This window comes from Haliotis cracherodii, unplaced genomic scaffold, assembly GCF_022045235.1.
Source record: "Haliotis cracherodii isolate W230 unplaced genomic scaffold, xgHalCrac1.p SCAF_4, whole genome shotgun sequence".
Classification (NCBI taxonomy): domain Eukaryota; kingdom Metazoa; phylum Mollusca; class Gastropoda; order Lepetellida; family Haliotidae; genus Haliotis; species Haliotis cracherodii.
In genome coordinates, this window is record NW_027266297.1 from 40,111,058 (window position 1) to 40,132,350 (window position 21,293).

The window sequence follows — 21,293 nt, forward strand, 5'->3', positions numbered from 1 at the left end:
ATTGTTTTTGTATTTATTTAGACTGAGGATGAATTTGAGATATGTACAAGGTATCAAAACGTAGTCATGCATCATAGACATGTAATAGATTGTTATCTGTAGAAAAACGCATAAATCATTATAAAAAACGTCAACAATTCTGATTACAGGCAAATAATCTATAAAATTAACAAAGCAAAATTAAAAAGACAAATACTTGTATATTAAAAAAACATTACATTGACATTTATCATTGTCTGTGGTGGAACCTGGAAAGATATATTATATGTACAAGGTAGTTTGAGCATAAGAAACCACACTACAGAGTTCTGGATGACAATCTTGTAAATTGTACACCCTTGGCTGACCACCTGGTTCATCAATGTCAGCCTTACGCACGCCAGTCCATTACCATCTTCCCGAAACAAGGGAGCCAACTGACCACAAAAGCTCAGTTTCCATGTGGAAACTGGACTCTTACAGTCAGTTTACTACCTTTCCTTGGCAAGATGATCCATTACAAGCAAAATTTCAATGGTAATTGAAAGAACACTGTCAACATGCATTCGTCCACAATAATTCCTGTCATTGATGTGGAATAAAGACAGTATTTACCAGGCCATCGTAAAAGATATCTGCTCTGCCCATACCCTCTCTTGTTGGGTAGATGTTTGTATTTATATTAAAAGATGATATTTACAACATGATTCAGAGTACAATATTACTGTCCAAGTTGCAGTTGATAAATTAAGACTCAAACAGAATCAAAGTCTGACACTTAGTTATTTTTATTTTTTGTAGGTTTCAAAATCATATTAGGTAACAGAAAAAGATATTTTCCTCGTCTAAGCCTTTATTGATAATGACAGGAATAGATCAAGAATATTAACAGTGTTCTCTTAAGTTCTTCACACTGATGGAAAGAACTTCACTTCATTGTCAGAGGCAACTATGTACAGAAATGTAACAGAAAAACACAAGCAGTTTGTTCTCTGCCCTATATATATGTGTTGCTGGAGTAGAAACTGTGTATCTTGGTGACCCAGCAGATGTGCTTATACCGCATTTAGTCATGACTGTATATTAACACGCCACTCCCTGTTAATCCCTTTCTTATAACCCCACTAATTGAGCCCTTTTTATAATTGGACCATTTGAGTCCTTAGGTCATTTTGTTTTAATCACTTGGTTTACAGATAATCTGTTCCCAAACCTTCGGCAGTCTAAAAAGTAATCTCTAAATACAAATTGTTGAAAAGGCAAAATAGAAAAGAACAAAATCAAACACATTTTTTCAATGAATTAAGTCAAAGAAAACTTCTCTTCATCTAATTAAAACAAAATAGTTGACAGATTTGATGGGGGGAAAAAAAGGGACTCAAAATTATGATGGCACATTTGTAAAATTGGTATAAGTAGATACGTAAAACAAAAATTTAAAAAACATGCTTTATAATAATTGGACCCAAATAAACCCACCTTATAAACTGACCCATTTATGCCCCAATAACAATCGGACCCAGTAAGTTCATGTAATAAATTAAGGTTTCTCGTTTCAGTGAAATATAACTGACATATCAATGCTGCTTGAGTACATACAGTCCAGAAGGAACAGTTGGAGATAGGGAATACTGGTAGGAAGTTGTTACAAACCCATTTGTGACCCCAATAGTCAATACTACGACCAAATGACAACCTACAGATACAAACAACCTGAGTTTGTTAACTCGCTCCTCAAAACTATCTTAGCTTCATGACCACCATAATGCCCATACCATAACATGAAGTGAAGTCCTAACACTGCTTTGGGGGAAAGGGCCCTGATCTTAGCGTTATGATTGTCGTAAGTCTATGTTAAAGTATAGGAGTTACAATTGTCTTACTGCTAAAATTGCTTTGTGGAACAGGGCCAGAGTGCCACTGTATAAAACAACCTTAGCGCTACGATGATCTTAGGCCTTCCTTAAAGATGGGAGTTATGATTGCCTTAGCGCTGAGATCCCTTTGTACAATGGCACCCAGGTCCTAGGGTTGATGGTATCTGTATTACACTGTAGACTTGAATCTTAAGAGTCGTACTGATGGTACTTCAGAAATCGCTTCGACCTCCACTTACACCATCACTCATTGATTCATGCTAGTTAGGGTCCTTCTGTTATGAGCCCAAATAAAGTCTACATTTCCCAAATAAAGTCTACATTTCTCATTTGCACCATGTCAGTTTCTAACCAAGCTCCTTCCCAGCGCGTGACACCTTCGTTACACTCTCCGTAACATGCTGCCACCAGTGTGGGCACGGCCATTACAAGAATCTTGAAATTTGCCCTCAAACCCCATATGTAGTAACTTTTGTTTATGTCTTTGGGAATGCCATCATATTTCAATTTGAAAAGGTTTACGACTGACCATGTTTTCCAGACGAATTTACTTTGTTGTTTTGATAATCAGATTAGTTCGAGATTGCAGACTAACGGAAAATTAAACCAACTTCTTTCTCCCTTACATTCTTACTATATCAATAACATGATAGTTTTAATGAAACAGAAATTCAAATTGACAAACGAAGAAAGTAATTTAGCAGCGATAAGTGTATACGGTGTCACAACAGTTGTCACTTGTTTGTAAACATAACGGTCATTCGGTTGCGAGTTCAACTCCAAGCATGGTTGTGGCCACCTATTCACAGTGGGGAGTTTTGACTGGTGGCAGCGATAGTATAGAGAGCTCCGGGAACGTACTATCGCTGTGAGGAGCTTGGTTTCTATAATGACAAGGGCAGGTAACTCTATTATTCTTGACATGTATTTCTATGACTGACTAAACCCTAAATGTATTCTTTGTTGGACAAACAAAATTATTTTGACAAAAATTGCACTTTACTCAAACCGAAAAATGTGACTCTTTTGTACCCTCATCGATACCCTACTATCCAGCCCTATATGTGGCAACATATAAAAGTCTGAATAAATAATTGCATAGTCAGAAAGGATTTGAATATTAGCAATATTAGTTTCATTGCTAATGTCAATAAACATTATATCAAGTGACTAACCACAGGTCAGGGTAGATGTGTTGGTACACCCCAACACTCTCTCTCTCTCCCACCCCCAACCTGAGTTACTGAGTTACCCATCCCAGTCCTTGTAGTATAAGAATGCTGTTTCGATGTATGGAAAAATATGACAAATTTCATACACATCAGATCATATATCAATTTTCTCATAAATTATATAAAATTATATTTCAAAATTATTTCAGGCACCTTAAACAATTGTTACAGACAATTACAATTAAAGTTTATCAATGATGAGCACTAAATTTATTGCTTCACTTACAATGACAAAATCTTTACAAGCTTGCCAAGAGCGAGTGAGTGAGTGAGTATGGTTTTACGCCTCTTTCAGCAATAAAAAGCAATATTCCAGTAATATCACGGCAGGGGACACCAGAAATGGGCTTCACACATTGTACCCATGTCGGGAATCAGATATCATAGAAAGGTTGGTCAATGCCTAAAAAATAACTGCTCAACTGCTTTCAAATATAGCTAGGCACTTGACACAATCAAAACACATCTATGAAAAGGATAAGTTGCAATGATGTATTTTGCAAATGGGTGCAATAAAATAACAACTTCTATTTTCTGCTTATGTGTATAAGAATGGTACGTAAGCTGTTGAAGATGATTTTGTTTTATCCCAAACAGAAATAAAATGAATTAACATGTTGTTTACCTATGTTACATGTTACATTGTACCCATGTCGGGAATCGAACCCGGGTCTTCGGTGTGACGAGCGAACGCTTTAACCACTAGGCTACCCGACCACCCCTTCGGTTGTTTCAGGTTGACTGGATTGGCTACAAAGGGGAATAATGATATCATCAAACAGTGGCAACAAAATGTAAACATACAACTGTCTGTCAAAATAAAAGATCTATAAAGATGTGATTGATCCGTACGTGACTACAGCTGGAAACTGTAAGCGGGAATGCTAGAGTTTGTGGTTGTTTAAGTAGTTTGGGACTTATACCCGTTTAAAAACAATGTGCTTCTAAAATATAGGTTACTTGATAAAACATAAATATATATGGTACATTAAAAATTAGCATAAATTCACAATGTACACATAAAGTGGCCACAGCTATATGAAATTTGAAGATGATTAAAACCACAGACAATTTACTACCAAATGATCTTAGCTAATCCTCAAAATAGCTCCGCTTTGAAGAAATACTTAAAAAACAGTACAATGGTAGGACATAATAATCATATTTCTCTTCAAAATAAAGTATTTGATAGATCAGATGTAAAGAGTTCAATGACACTTAAAATACTTGAACTTGAACTATAGTGTTACTTTTGATTTAGTAATTCAAAAATATATTTTTTTAAATTCATAAATATGCAATTTAAATTATGAATTAATAATTTCACTCCTGGTATTGTTAACGTGTCATTATTAATAAAACCTGTAGCGATCTACCAAAGATCGTAAGTGTACATGAAGTTTAAAACTTCTAATTGCATACAACATGAACAATTGCATCATTTTCTATTAAGACAGGGTTTTTTCAGAAACAGCACAATGAATATTGACTGCTTCAATAGTTAGCGAGTATGGCAAATATTTGGTACCGACAAAACTCAATTTGTTTCTGTACAATCCAATCTCATAAAATCATCACATTCAGAGTCAATAATTGTCCCATCTTGCAACACAGGCTGAAAATGTTAGAAGTTCTTGCGCCATACCTGAGAAAGTAAAGGCCACAACCACATCTGAAATAAGGCTTGCTTCATTTCTATCAAAAAGCACCTGTATATCCTTTGAAATCTCTCCCATATTTTACATAAAGCACAGTAAGAGGTCTCACATGGTTCATAATATTCAAAATCATTTTCAGTTTTGTGACTTCACTATCCTTCATCTCCATTGGCCTAAAAAGACATTAGTGTAATTTCTAGTGGCATGCATATTAGTGATTTGGGAAGTTATCTCCCTTATCGCCAAGCACTATGGTGGATCCTAAAAAGACGTACACTTCATGGTGATTCGCAGATACATTAAGTTGCTGAAGTTGAACTGAGAGTTGGCGTTATTCATCAAATAGAAATGTGAAACGACAATTTCATGCCTTCCTTCCTTTAAGGAATGAGTGTAGGCTGTTTTATGCTGCAAAATGCAACATCCATCCATAGACAACTTTTTCAAAATGTTCGAATCTAAATCAGAGCCTGCTTGAAATCAGATTTACACAACAAAAATGGACATTGTCAAATGATAATTTGAAAAAATGAAGTCATCACTTACTATCAAATCTCAACAAACATAATGAATTGCACAAAGTACTGAAAGCTTGTGGTAATACTTGAAAAGACAGAAAACCATTCCGTGAAAATAGGTGAGAAGTTTATACAAGCTAGAAGAGTTGACTGGTTTGTATACATCAAGCAGGTGTAAACATAAACATGATAAATCAACAAAAAATACCTGTAATTATCAAGTAAGTTGAAATATGAACTAAAATGTCTGACCGAATACACTCGAAATATACATGATACAACAGTAAATAAACTATCTCAAACTTTGTGCTGATATTCACCATCTGATATCCTAAAACTCCATAGGTTTCCATACCTTCCTTGTAAAAATATCTTCAGCTTTCTGCATATACAATGTTGATAAATAATATTTAAAAAAATGTTCAGGATATATCATGGTCATTCTAAACATAATCTTCTCCCAAGTTCCCAACAGTATTGACATGGTCATAGGCATGGCACACGGCAAGTGGCCCTTGACCTGTAATCTTCATGTCAACTTTCTAACGTGACAAAATGGCATTGCATCAGTTTTGCAAAACAAAACAATGTTCCAGGAGTTTGTTCCTGTCGTGAATACAAGTCCTACCTTGAGACAACTGTGGTACAAAACTCATCCATGGCAAGATTTAGAGACACGTTCGTGTTGTAACAGGAAGACATAATTGAAAAGCGCCAATCGATTCCAAAATATTCAAATTTACAAATAAATAAGTTTAGAATGTCACACAACTTATTATCCCAGGAATTAATATAACTGTAAGTTACAGGAAATTCGCAAAATCCAATATGTCACTTCACTTGTTGTGTTAGTAAAGACATAGTCTCTTTTTGAACAGGATGATCCTTGTATGATTTCATTATAAAAATGACAAAGATCCCACATATACTGTTACAGTAATGGGATAAAAAACAAAACATGTTTTGTCAAATACACCAGCATCTTTGACGCATGGCATAACAAACACAATGTCTTCAGTGCCAGGTTTTGTTTAACATCAACGAAGCACTAATGGTTGAATAGCAGACATCCTAAGAGGATGTGTCTTTAATCTGTCTCCTTATAGCTTCCCTCTGACGAGATGAAGAAATCGTCAAAGTATGTGAAGAGATACTCGAATGTGGGTCTATTGTCAGCCTTCTTGTCCCAGCATTTTAACATGGTGTCATATGCTCCTTCAGGGCACTGTCGCGGTCTCGGCATGCGGTAGCCCTTCTCCACCTGGTCCAGTACATCACGGTTGCTCATACCTGAAATAGAGGAGGCATTTTTTTTTATCATCCAAATCTTGCCTTCACTGGTAATATTGCTTGGGTGAGATCAGGCAAGTTCTCCTTGGAGTATAGCTGCAATGAAATTTACAGATCACTGTGATGTTATGGTTACTTTCACCGTTATGACATCACTAATTTCTCTGCCACTGAAGCAGGTTAGCTGTACTTTTACAATTAAAACTGTTTATTGCTGTTTACTTTAGTAGACAACTTTAGTGCATGCAGTGATTGGCTGACACAAGACACAAGAGAGACAACTTTAGTGTATGCAGTGATTGGCTGATACAACACACAAGGGAGACAGCTTTAGTGTATGCAGTGATTGGCTGATACAAGGCACAAGGGAGACAACTTTAGTGTATGCAGTGATTGGCTGATACAAGGCACAAGGGAGACATCTTTAGTGTATGCAGTGATTGGCTGATACAAGGCACAAGGGAGACAACTTTAGTGTATGCAGTGATTGGCTGATACAAGGCACAAGGGAGACAACTTTAGTGTATGCAGTGATTGGCTGATACAAGACAGAGGGAAGGCAACTTTAGTGCAAGCAGTGATCGGTTGACACAAGACAGAGGGAAGGCAACTTTAGTGCAAGCAGTAATTGGTTGATACAAGACAGAGGGGAGACAACTTTAGTGCAAGCAGTGATTGGTTGATACAAGACAGAGGGGCGACAACTTTAGTGCAAGCAGTGATTGCTTGATACAAGACAGAGGGGAGACAACTTTAGTGCAAGCAGCGATTGGTTGATACAAGACACAGGGGAGACAACTTTAGTGCAAGCAGTGATTGGTTGATACAAGACAGAGGGGAGACAACATTAGTACATGCAGCGATTGGTTGATACAAGACACAGGGGAGAAAACTTTAGTGCAAGCAGGGATTGGTTGATACAAGACAGAGGGGAGACAACATTAGTACAAGCAGCGATTGGTTGATACAAGACACAGGGGAGAAAACTTTAGTGCAAGCAGTGATTGGCTGATACAACTTCAGAGTATGGAATAAGGGGAGACAACTCACCAGGGTAAGGCACTTGTCCTCGCGTGATGAGTTCCATCAGTAGTATACCATATGACCACACATCTGACTTTATTGTGAACTTGCCGTAGAGTGCTGCTTCCGGGGCAGTCCACTTGATGGGGAATTTAGCTCCTGTGCACAATGAACACATTTTAGTCTTTCATTCAAATAATGGCACTCTTATACATGTCTTCACTAGCATGATAGAGCAAAGTACCACTGACTGCATCTGTGCTCCATACAGAGTCAGCTCCAGGGCTGCAGTAAAACAATTCCCAATTGGACACAACTCTTGTTACCTACAGTGGGTACCCAGGTAGGGTCAGGTAATAGGGGCGAGGACCTGCGTCTAAATTTGGACTCGTCCCAGTCCAACATGACCTGAACTAAGGATAAGAAGGAACTGGGTAAATTTATCTTATTATTATTTATTTCATGACATTTTTTATTAACTACTTAATTCAAGGTTGCAATGATGAGTTGGTCCGTGTGCCAGAAACTTATGTACAGTGATCCCTCGCTACAACGCTACCTTCGGGGTCCAAATAATTGATGAGCGTTATAGATGATCAGCGGTTTAACGAAGGTCGAATCGTAGGTGGTAGATGACCAACAAAACAGTACATGCTCCGCCTACCTAACACAATCTATGTTGCACATTTCAGAGTTTATAACATGCGCTTTCAAAAAAACAACACATCGTATCCTTTCAGGTGAATAAGCAGATAGATCTATAACAAACTTGGTCAATAAAAGTATGAAATTTGATATAAACATCACTAGACATGATGATTTACCATTTAAAATGTATTTCCTGCTCTCAAAGGCATTGTTTTATATGCAGAGATTAAGATTATCGTGTGTAATTTCTCGTAAACTAAGCCGTATCTTATTCTTTTGCTGCATATAAAAAAAAACTGACTACAATTACTGAATATGGTGCACTTCGATGAACCAACAATATCATATGTTGGTCTGTGTACATATTAGTCCTTGGTGTTTTATGAAGTCTCTTCTCACCTTGTTTCGGATTGTATTCGTCATCCTCAATGACCTTGGCCAGGCCAAAGTCGGCGACCTTGCAGATGTTGTTGTCTCCCACCAGGATGTTTCTGGCAGCCAGATCTCGATGAATGAATTTCATCCTTTCCAGGAACGCCATACCATTGGCAATCTGAATATACAGAAGACACCGATCAGTGTTAAAAACCTAGTCTAGCTCTACTGCCCAAACAAAGGTTTACAACAGCATAAGTTTTCACCAACATACATATTTTAAATCTGAAACAAAAACAAAAGCTTAGGCATAACTTTCTTATTGGTTTATATATTCCACTGACTCCAATGAAAATATATCAAATTTGAAATATATTTGTTCTTATTCTAATGAATGCAAACACCACCCAAGAATTATGCCAACAATAGGTTAACCCTGAAAACCTTGGAGTATGACAAAAATGTAACATCCACCATTATCACTTTCTGGACCGACCATCTAAGGTGCAGATCAAGATTACAAAAACTTTTATGAGGCAATAAGTATCCATGCTGTATACCACGCCCCAGTTCACCAGTCAATCTATTTTCTACAAAAAGTAGGTGACCCATGCACCCAGCACAAGTTCGATAGATACACTACTAAAAAAAATTAAGGACCACGCGATTCTTTCATATCAGCATAGTTAATCTGTAACTATAGTTATATGAAAGAATCAGCATGCCATGACATGACAAAGTAACTATAGTAATATGAAAGAATCGGCATGCCATGACTAGACTGAGTAACTATAGTAATATGAAAGAATCGGCATGCCATGACTAGACAGAGTGACTATAGTAATATGAAAGAATTGGCATGCCATGACTAGACAGAGTAACTATAGTAATATGAAAGAATCGGCATGCCATGACTAGACAGAGTAACTATAGTAATATGAAAGAATCCGCATGCCATGACTAGACAGAGTAACCATAGTAATATGAAAGAATCAGGTGGTCCTTAACCTTTCTTGAGTAATATATAATCAGTAAAATGAAAGTCTTTGATGTTTGTTTGTTATCTAGCCGCACTCAGAAATATTCCAGCTAAATGACGCAGGTCTGTAAAATAACTTCTTTAAGTGGCATTTAGAAGTTGGAGTGATGAAGTAAGACGAGTTCTATGGATGAACAACTTCTTTATTACAATTAGTGCGACGTTTCGGTGTAGATCCTACACCTCATCTATTGCTTGATAAAGGTGTTAGGATCTACACCGAAACGTCGCACTAATTGTAATAAAGAAGTTGTTCATCCATAGAACTCGTCTTACTTCGTCTGTAAAATAATCGAGACTGGACCAGACAATCCAGTGATTGACATCAAGAGCATCGATCCACGCAATTAGACGCGATAACATGTATCAACCAAGTCAGCGAGCCTGACCATCCGATCCCGTAAGTCGCCTTTTACGACAAGCATAGTCGCCTTTTACGGCAAGTATGGGTTGCTGAAGACCTATTCTACCCCGGAATCTTCATGGGTCTCTTTGAAAGGCATTTAGAAGTGATATACATAAAGAAGAGAATATATGGATGTCAACTTCTTTACTATGAGAAAGACAAGGTTTCAGAGTATATGCTTACTCCCTCATCAGGTGAATGAATCATTCATATGCTTACACCTTCATCAATCATGGACTCCGAAACGTTGTGTTCCTCATAATAAAAAAGTTGACATCCATATATTCTCTTCCAGTAAAATGAAGGTTCTCCTCACCTGTGCCGCCATGTCTATAAGATGCATCATATCCATGGTCTTGCCGTCACCTTCTCGCAGATACTCCAGCAGAGCACCGTTGCTCATGAGCTCGGTGACGATGTAGATGGGCTCCTCCTTGGTGCACACAGCATACAGGCGCACCAGCTTGTCATGCTTGCACATCTTCATGATGGCGGCCTCAGCCAGGAAAGCTTCCGATGTCATTGTCCCTGTCTTCAGGGTCTTAATGGCAACATCGGTCGAGTTCATCCATTTACCTGTACAGAAACATAATCATATACTCAACCATTCATCACTTACTTTTACCATGCTTAAAGGAAAAAAACAAGAAAGAAGTGAGCAAAGCTCACATATTTCTAACTGATTTTAACTTCAATGTTTTAAAAACTAAGATTTAGTTCCAGTGTCAAAATAAATAGTTCAGAATCTTCAAACTAGCAAAAGGCACAAGTACTCATTGTGGTAAATGTGTGTAGCAAGCTAGGGTGCATGGTTAAAAAGTTATGGGCGGTACGAAAGCTCGGACGGATGGACGGACGAACGGAACGCTATATACCCACGATTTACTTCGTAAACGGGGGTATAATTACACCATTCATCACTTACCTGTACATAAACATCATTATATAGTCAACCATTCATCCACTTACATGTACAGAAACATAATTCAACCATTCATCCACTTACATGTACAGAAACATAATTCAACCATTCATCCACTTACATGTACAGAAACATAATTCAACCATTCATCCACTTACATGTACAGAAACATAATTCAACCATTCATCCACTTACATGTACAGAAACATAATTCAACCATTCATCCACCTATTTGTATTGAAACATAATTCAACCATTCATCCACTTACTTGAACAGAAACATAATTATATAATCAACCATTCATCACTTGCTTGTACGGGAAACATAATTATATATTCAACTCATTCTAATCACAAGTTCAATCACAACGGTGAGTGACAAAACACAAAATGAACCAACTTGGCCCTGACGCCCACCATCCCGACCCCCAATACCCACCTCTCCATACTTCTCCAAACTGACCAGCACCAAGACGTTTGGCGAGAGTTAAAGATTCACGAGGAATTTCCCAGGTGTCTTTGGTTTCCCGGGACAAGTCCTCCATCACAGGCTTTGGTTTTGGACATGAGTCAGTCAGTTTCTGGCAGAGACCGTCCGAATTATCTGTAAAGACAAATCTGATGGGTCAGGCCAGACAGCCATGTAGGAGCAGTGTCTCTGAACATCTCCTCACAACATGCTTTGCCAACATCTCTCATTTAAAGACCCAATCTTCTTCTGTCCCAGCACAATAAGATTTCAAAAGGTTTATCACAAGCAAACATTCCAAATTTTTCAGTAGGAACTTGTCTGAGGTCTCAGATGAACATGATACAAGAGTGAACTATCTCATCACAAAGTAAGAGCTACCGAGTCACAAAGGTGAGACCAACAACATTCACGAAATTTAACCAAGGTCTTTTACAGATCTCTCTATCAACAGAGCAATACACTATTCCTAAGAATGGCGTAGATGAATATCACTATTGACTTACACTGTTCCACTCACAAAATATCTCATTCACCTTGGTTAAGGGCTGAATTTAAATCACAACAAAACATGAAAGTCCGACAACTGGTAGTCTAGATCAGGTACTTTGTGTACCCCTCTGACAAGTGTAAACTGGCACGGCTCCCATGGCTGAAATCTATGAACACATGAAACAAGTCTGTCCCTGTTAAATTCTTATTTGAAATATCACTTGGGGACCATCACTTCCTGTACCTTACATGGTCTCCATGCTTGTGACAACAGTGGTTATGCTACCTTTATGTGCAAGCAAAATGAGAGCAAACCGCTGTTACCATGGTAGTGGTTGACAATCTCTATCAGGTTGGTGAAGGTCTTCCTCGGGGTGATGTAGCAGCCTCCGCTGTCCATGTTGCGCACCTTGTAGTGCTTCACGCAGTCCCCCTTCGTCTGGTCATTGTCTCGCACAGACAACACAAATGCACCTGTAGAGATCAACAGTAAGGAGTTACTTCCCCACACATGTAGGATAGATAAGTTTGGAGTGTAAAACCATGGGAAGAGAGTTGCAGGAGAGTAAGGCTCGAGGGTGAAGCCGGGATTTACCTGGCCAAGTTTCCCTACGTTACACTATAGGGGTTTCCCATGGGATGATTTCACTAGTCTTTGCTCATAGGGGTCTCACCTGGGAGGGTTTCGCTAAGCTATGCTATAAGGGTCTTCTCCCGTGGGATGATTTCACTAGTCTTTGCTCTTAGGGGTCTCACCTGGGAGGGTTTCCCTAAGCTATGCTATAAGGGTCTCACCTGGGATGATTTCACTAGTCTTTGCTATAGGGCTCTCAACTGGGAGGATTTCACTAGTCTTTGCTAAAGGGCTCTCAACTGGGATGATTTCACTAGTCTTTGCTATAGGGCTCTCAACTGGGATGATTTCACTAGTCTTTGCTATAGGGCTCTCAACTGGGAGGATTTCACTAGTCTTTGCTATAGGGCTCTCAACTGGGAGGATTTCACTAGTCTTTGCTATAGGGCTCTCAACTGGGATGATTTCACTAGTCTTTGCTATAGGGCTCTCAACTGGGATGATTTCACTAGTCTTTGCTATAGGGCTCTCAACTGGGATGATTTCACTAGTCTTTGCTATAGGGCTTTCAACTGGGAGGATTTCACTAGTCTTTGCTAAAGGGCTCTCAACTGGGAGGATTTCACTAGTCTTTGGTATAGGGCTCTCACCTGGGAGGATTTCCCTAAGCTACGCCATAGGGGTCTCATGTGGGATGACGGTTTGGTGGGGTAGTGGTTTGGTGGGGCTTCACAAAGCTATGCTAGGGGCTCACCTGGGCATGTTTCACTTTCTCGGATGAGGAAAGTTCCAGGGCGAAGCCCGGGAAGAAGCAGCTGACGCTCCGTTTCCTTCCTTGTAACCTTCCCAAAGAACCATCTGAAACACAAAATCACACAATCAAAACATCACAGTGTTACTCAGAGTGTTCCCAAATATCAGACTATATGTCTCATTGTGTTCCTTAGTATCAGAATATGTCCCATTGTGTTCCTCAATATCAGAATATGTCCAATACTGTTCCTCAATAACAGAATATGTCCCATAGTATTCCTCAGTTATCAGAATATACCCCATAGCATTGCTTGGTACATACATGTATACAGTGGAAAATTCATCCAGCACTTACTCTTGGGACTCCAGTGTATTTTCCATGGCCACGTAGTTGCTTGGGACGTAACCCTCCTGACCGTTCTCATGCTTGGCCAGCCACCAGTCTCCATCACTGAAACACATCATGCAGCCTGGACTGAAGCATGTACCATACCCTTGGAGCATGTAATTGAAGCCAACCAAAATGAACAACAACAACAACAACAACAACAACAACAACAACAATGTGCATATTTATAATGAGCCAAATCCACACCCTAAAGCATGCTCCATTCACATCATAATTAACCCAGTCAGTGGATTCAAGCAGCGCTTGCTTATACGCCAAGACCTGAGTTTACATGAATACATTGGATACATTTTTTATTTCCATCATGGCTATTTTGCCAGCAAAGTGCTGTTAAATAACACCTACACTCAACACATTAAACTCTCCAAGGAAGCTGACTATTTTGTTTATCATGAATAAAAATAAGGGTTAGAAAATTACTTTTATTTTCATCTGTCTGCAAAAATTGTCTGCTATGGATAGATCTACTAAATGGTAAAAAAAGGAGGTACACAAGGAATTGCCACTTGTCCTTCCTGAAGTTTACCTGTCTCAGAATAGCAGACTTATGTTTTTAATCCTGATAATTCTACTCACATATAAAAATTATATACCGTATTCGACGTAATAAGCGCCCATAGCGATATTTGCTAATATATTGGCTCGTGAACAATCCTAATTAGCTCCCCTTCCGATTGATCAATGTACGCACGACTTATTTATTCGTGTATAATACACACTCGTGTCTTACATGTCTCTTAATTATGGCCAATTAAATCCTGGAAAAATATATCTGTCGTATATAAACATTTCAGGCTGTCAGCATAAACCACGAAATTTACGGTCTTTCAACTAGTTTTTATCACCAAAATAATATTCTAATAAGAGCCCCCTATTTCTAATTTTGAGAGCCCCCTGGGCACTTATTACGTCAAATATGGTATTCCATTAGGAGAAAAACCTACTGCGTTTGATGTAGTCGCACTGTAAACCAACAGTCTGAGCCCGAGTCTAGTAAAATTCTGTTCAGTCTAGTAAAATCAGCTCATAAATGTCACATGATAGATAACAGTAAAATCTACAGAAAATAATGCTGAGAGCCAAGTTTGGGCTCGTGGACTTAAACATATTGGGCACAGACTGTGAGTACCCACAGCTAACACCTACACTGGCTTCCTAGTCCCATTTATTCAAACGTGATATTCCATCTTTGTTATTGTTTTTTTGTTTGTTTGTTTGTTGTTTAACGCAGCACTCAGCAATATTCCAGCTATATGACAGCGGTCTGTAACATAATCGAGTCTGGACCAGACAATCAAGTGATTGACATCATGAGCATTGATCCACGCAATTGGGATTGATGACATGTATAAAAAAAGTCAGCGAGCCTGACCACCCGATCCCGTTAGTCGCCTTTTACGACAAGCATAGTCACCTTTTACGGCAAGTATGGGTTGCTGAAGACCTATTCTACCCTGGAATCTTGGTATTGTTAGTAGCTACAAGAACATGTTATACGCAAAAATAAATGTAATCAATCACTACTTCCTTATTTGAAATTTGTGTAAACTCGACAAGGAAGTGTCTGTTTCTTTGAAGTGCACTACATGTAAGCTTTTTTGAGAGTATGTCTGAATGAGGACTGGAGAGAGGAAGGATGTCAAACAATGTGTAAATACTAATAACCACTTAATTAAACCACCAGGGCTCCATTCAGCTATTTAAAACATCACCACTTCAACTAATTTTTATAGAAATGCAACTTAAGAGTTATGTCGACATGCACTAAGCATGCTAAGTGTCTTTTGTTTGTTTGTTGTTTAAAGCCTAACTCAGTCTGGACCAGACAATCCAGTGATAGTGTTATGTGAGCAGTTACATTAATTTTCAGCTATCAATAAACTTAAATCATTGCAGTTACTTTCCCTTTGGGTTTATTAATATATATTGATCATAAGTGGTGTGAGTGATGAATCATGGAACAATAGATATACCCAGTGGAGAGTTGAGTATTATAGGAACTGCTCGTAGTAGTCTCCGGATGTGAAGTCGGAACATTGTTAGATCAACTGCAGCCAATCACTGTCAGTACTGATTCATTAGTTCATTAATTAGTTCATCGAGTTCATATATTGAAATTTCCTTTTTTAGCCCAAAAGATATAATGGCCAATTGTTCTTAGAATGTATTGTCTCACGACCTTCGGCTACTGAATGTACCTGTCATCAAGCATTCACTCACTCACTCACATCAAGCATTCCCTCACTCACTCACACTCGCTGTCATCAAGCATTCACTCACTCACACTCCCTGTCATCAAGCATTCACTCACTCACTCACACTCCCTGTCATGAAGCATTCCCTCTCTCATTCACACTCGCTGTCATCAAGCATTCACTCACTCACTCACACTCCCTGTCATCAAGCATTCCCTCTCTCATTCACACTCGCTGTCATCAAGCATTCACTCACTCACTCACACTCCCTGTCATCAAGCATTCCCTCTCTCATTCACACTCGCTGTCATCAAGCATTCACACTCACACTCCCTGTCATCAAGAATTCACTCATTCACTCTACGTGTCATCAAGCATTCACTCACTCACTCACTCACACTCCCTGTCATCAAGCATTCACTCACTCAATCACTCACTCACACTCCCTGTCATCAAGCATTCCCTCATTCACTCTATGTGTCATCAAGCATTCACTCACTCACTCACAATCCCTGTCATCAAGCATTCACTCTATGTGTCATCAAGCATTCACTCACTCACTATACCTGTCACCCAGTGTTCACCCATTCACTCACTCTACCTGTCGTTAAACATTCACTCACTCTACCAGTCGTTAAACATTCACTCACTCTACCTGTTGTTAAACATTCACTTGCTGTACCTGTTGTTAAACATTCACTCACTCTACCTGTCGTTAAACATTCACTCACTCTAATTGTTGTTAGACATTCACTCACTCTACCAGTCGTTAAACATAATATTCACTCACTCTACCAGTCGTTAAACATTCACTCACTCTACCTGTTGTTAAACATAATATTCACTCACTCTACCAGTCGTTAAACATTCACTCACTCTAATTGTTGCTAAACATTCACTCACTCTACCAGTTGTTAAACATAATATTCACTCACTCTACCAGTCGTTAAACATTCACTCACTCTACCTGTTGTTAACATTCACTCACTCTACCAGTCGTTAAACATTCACTCACTCTACCTGTTGTTAAACATTCACTCACTCTACCAGTCGTTAAACATAATATTCACTCACTCTACCTATCTTTAAACATTCACTCACTCTACCTGTTGTTAAACATTGACTCACTCTACCTGTCGTTAAACATTGACTCACTCTACCTGTCAATAAACATTGACTCACTCTACCTGTCGTTAAACATTGACTCACTCTACCTGTCGTTAAACATTGACTCACTCTTCCTGTCATTAAACATTCCCTCACTCTACCAGTTGTTAAACATTGACTCACACTACCTGTCAGTAAACATTGACTCATTCTACCTGTCGTTAAACATTGACTCACTCTACCAGTCGTTATACATAATATTCACTCACTCTACCTGTCGTTAAACATTCCCTCACTCTACCAGTCGTTAAACATTCACTCACTTTACCTGTCAGTAACTCTACCAGTTGCCACTCATTCAATCACTCTCTACATGCCATCAAGCATTCATTCACTCATTCTACCTGCTGTCAAGCATTCATTCACCCACCAACCCTACCTGTCATCAAGCAGCTCCATCTGGTCCCCCTTCCTGAACGACAGGTCATCATTAGACCGGGCCTCATAGTCGTACAGCGCTGTCAACAGCTTCGCTGTGGCACCTACAACAACAGCGGGGACGTCAAGTACTAAATACAGACAGATGCTCTGTAGCTCACCTGCTTATTCTGATATGTCCAAAAATTATCAATAAACTTATTTAGCTCGACTGATAGAACAGCAATAATTGGACATTAATTCCTAAATCAATCAATTGCAAATACTTGAGTGACAAGCTTCTCTGTACATAATAATGCATCTCACCTGTCTCATTTCATATTAAAAAACATAAAACATCAGAGTGTTGAAAAAGGGGAATCCTCATGTTTTAAATATGTGCCTAAAAACATTGGGTTTTGACAAGCATCTCTTCATTTTCATGCTACGTCACGGCATTGGAGCTACTGACCATACCAACATAACAGCAGTAACTTGACAAATATTTTATTATATATTATTATTTTAAATTATTACAAACTAAAGCAATAGTGAATATTTGACATTATCAAATGATATTCTGACACTGCCTACAGGTAAATAACATGTTCAAATTAAACTAAAACAGATTTGGGGGTAGTGAACCAACAATGTTTGAAATTGACATACGGTATTCAACGTAATAAGCTCTCAGCTCTAATAAGCACCCACGGCGATATTTGCTAATATATTGGCTAGTGAACAATCCCAATTAGCACCTAGTCCAATTGATCAATGTACACCAGACTTATTTACTCGTGTATAATACACACTCGTGTGTTATATGCACCCCATATTATAGACAATTAAATTCTGGAAAAATATATCTGTCGTGTCCCATACGCACAGACTTTTCTTTTGTATCATTTCAGGCTGTCAGCATAAACTAAGAAATTTACGATCTTTCAACTCTGTTTATTTTTCACCAAAATTTTATTCCAATAAGAGCCCTCTATTACTTATTTTGAGAGCGCCTACGGGCTTACGTCGAATACGGTAAGTCCATATTCTGAGACCATTCAGGAAGGACCAGTGACATTTCCTTGTGTACTATCACTTGTACCATATGAGTAGGTAGATGGCATCTCTCTTGCAGATGTTTGCAGACTAGTGAAAATAGTGTTTCTAACCCTGACCAGACCATAATAGTTCACCATTTTCCCTCATAATTGGAGCTAATAGACTCTTTAGCTCATTTAATAAACTACCTCAATCACTTCCTTGATATAGATATAGCAACATATCCATGCCAGCCATGTTAAGAAATATGCATAGAAGCCTAGTGATAGGTGTTATCTAATATATATATATATATATATATACATGCCAGCCATGTTAAGAAATATGCATAGAAGCCTAGTGATAGGTGTTATCTAATATATATATATATATATATATACATGCCAGCCATGTTAAGAAATATGCATAGAAGCCTAGTGGTAGGTGTTATCTAATATATATATTAGATAACACCTATCACCTATATATATAACAGTACTGTAATATTACATAGGGGTATCACGGATCAACAGCGATATATCACACTGTATTTATTAATAGATTCATCACTTCACTTCAGGGTGTGACAGTGTCGAACTGCTTGGTGATATTCAGATCCCAGTTTATACAGTGGAATGTAGCTGTGTTATCTGAATACATTGGGTAGACAGGCTGAGCAAACCAGGAAGTGATCATTCTCCTCTAGTTAGAGTCTCGTCACACAGTCTACAGAGGCACAATATACAGTATACATATCAGCCTTTCTGAAGTCAGTCCCCGGACAAATGTTTTGTGTCTATGGGTACCGTATTCGACAGGGCGCTCTCAGGTTAGAACTAGGGGGCTCTTAATAGAATATTATTTAGGTGAAAAATACAGAGTTGAAAGATCGTAAATTTCGTGGTTTATGCTGACAGCCTGAAATGTTTATATACGACAAATATATTTTTCCAGAATTTAACTGCCCATAATTAAGGGTGCATAGAACACACGAGTGCATATTATACACGAATAAATAAGTCTTGTGTACATTGATCAGTCAGAAGGAGTGCTAACTGGGATTAATCACTAGCCAATATATTTGCAAATATCCCCATGGGCGCTTATTAGAGCAGGGCGCTTATTACGTCGAATACGGTATAAACGTTTACACATTCAGACCTCCACAACATGAAACCAGCACAATTCAAATGTTATGATTCAATGAGAAGGAAGTGGTATTGAAATGCTCCCAGTGACTGAGTCAGACCAGAGCTGATAGCATACTGAAAACACCGGCAGGGACGACAAGTTTGGAAAGTGATTCCCCGATTATCGTATCACACTGATTGATAAAAATCTTAAGTAATACAAAATTGAATTACAATTTAGTGGGTGCGAAATAATGGAGGACAAGGTAAACATCACTAAATCGGTGTTTGTAATCAATGCCATGTGATACAAATTTTGATACAAATTAAGCTAATATGCAAGAAAGCCTGGCAAGAAATCAACATATTTCACACCACTGGTGAGCAGTAACACACATTAATGCATAGATTACTTTGTGGACATTTGAGGCTTAATGAAAACAGTCTTTGACAATTGACATGATTGACAATAACAAGTCTGTTTCGGTAAATGTAAACTTTTATTTCATTAAATAGTTTATGTAAGTTATCATCGATGACAACAATTTCATATCAATAATCGTTAATATTTCTTCCAATCGACAATAATTCCGATTATCAATCTTTTCAGCCACCCCTACTTACAACACTTCTTGTGGACTAACTATGCCGTAATAATGACTACATCAAGAACTTCACGAGTAGGATCTTTTATCAACTAACATCATACGCTCACGGCAGTAGAACAGCTTACCAGGAGAAAACAAGAGCCATGACATGCTCATATATATCTGGTGATTGTTAGTGGCAGCAAATGATGCGCTCATAATATCTGGAGCTTTAGAAGTGGTGCATGGCAGCTCATCTATATATAGTGTAAGGTATCACCAATATATCGGTACATTGAGGTTCATTCTTTCCACAATACGTATCACAATATCATTTTTCCATGCTCAATATATCGGGTGATTTCAAAATGGGATTTTGATCATGTGTTTAATGTATACTTGCCAAATGCCTTCGCAGCCCAGGAATGAGCATCCGTGGCCCAAAGATGGCTGCGTACTTTTTGAATGAGTAAACATTATATGGAACCAGCATTTTCTTTCGTTCCTGTTCCATTTATGAACTTCAGTTCATACCTAAATGTATCAGATTGCTTCTCAAATTAAAAACTTAGAATTATACAATATATCGTGATACATATCACAATACAGCCTTGTGGATTGCAAAATATTGTGAAGCACTTTAAACCTCCAATACCCATCCCTAATATAGTGTGACCTCCCTTTGCTGTTGTGATTGCAAGCTCCGCCCCAGCTCTTGACACCTTCATTATCTATCCAGTATATAGAGCTCTGCTGTGGGGAGCTTACATACAGTTGTTGATTAACTTCCGGGACAGACTACCTCAATCGAGTATATTTTTGAGGTGATAGTTTCTAGAAGGCTGGCTGTACCAATATAAGAGAAAGATGAGGCCTTCTATGATCTGACTGACAACATATCTACTTGCTCCAGGGAGACAGGATACTTATCTGAAACTTGTATCACTAGTGTCTAAAATAGTTATTATTCCCAAAAAGCCAGGCTGGTTGGAGACACGGGCTTGAAAATTGCAGGCCCGAATTTGTAAATACATGTTACAGCAGATGGTCATTTTTTTCAAATTTACTTTACTCGATCTGTACTTTACACATTTACAGCCTCGTAATCACAACAGTTACTCTTGTCTCCTGTAAGTGAGTGGAAATAAATATATA

The 21,293-nt window shown here is 38.4% G+C and overlaps 1 protein-coding gene across 3 annotated transcripts in view; it reads right to left on the reverse strand.

The window, feature by feature from the left end:
- LOC139480061 (tyrosine-protein kinase Yes-like) overlaps window positions 1–21,293 on the reverse strand; it is a 65,198-nt gene continuing 43,905 nt past the window's right edge. For all 3 annotated transcript variants that reach the window (XM_071263040.1, XM_071263041.1, XM_071263042.1), the window contains exons 3-11: window positions 17,406–17,508; window positions 13,611–13,706; window positions 13,257–13,360; window positions 12,253–12,402; window positions 11,407–11,571; window positions 10,362–10,621; window positions 8,625–8,778; window positions 7,605–7,736; window positions 1–6,554 (exon numbers count right to left, since the gene is read on the reverse strand). In XM_071263040.1, coding sequence (XP_071119141.1) covers window positions 6,352–6,554; window positions 7,605–7,736; window positions 8,625–8,778; window positions 10,362–10,621; window positions 11,407–11,571; window positions 12,253–12,402; window positions 13,257–13,360; window positions 13,611–13,706; window positions 17,406–17,508 — 1,367 coding nt within the window. In that variant the 3' untranslated portion in view covers window positions 1–6,351. The remainder of the gene's footprint in view (window positions 6,555–7,604; window positions 7,737–8,624; window positions 8,779–10,361; window positions 10,622–11,406; window positions 11,572–12,252; window positions 12,403–13,256; window positions 13,361–13,610; window positions 13,707–17,405; window positions 17,509–21,293) is intronic.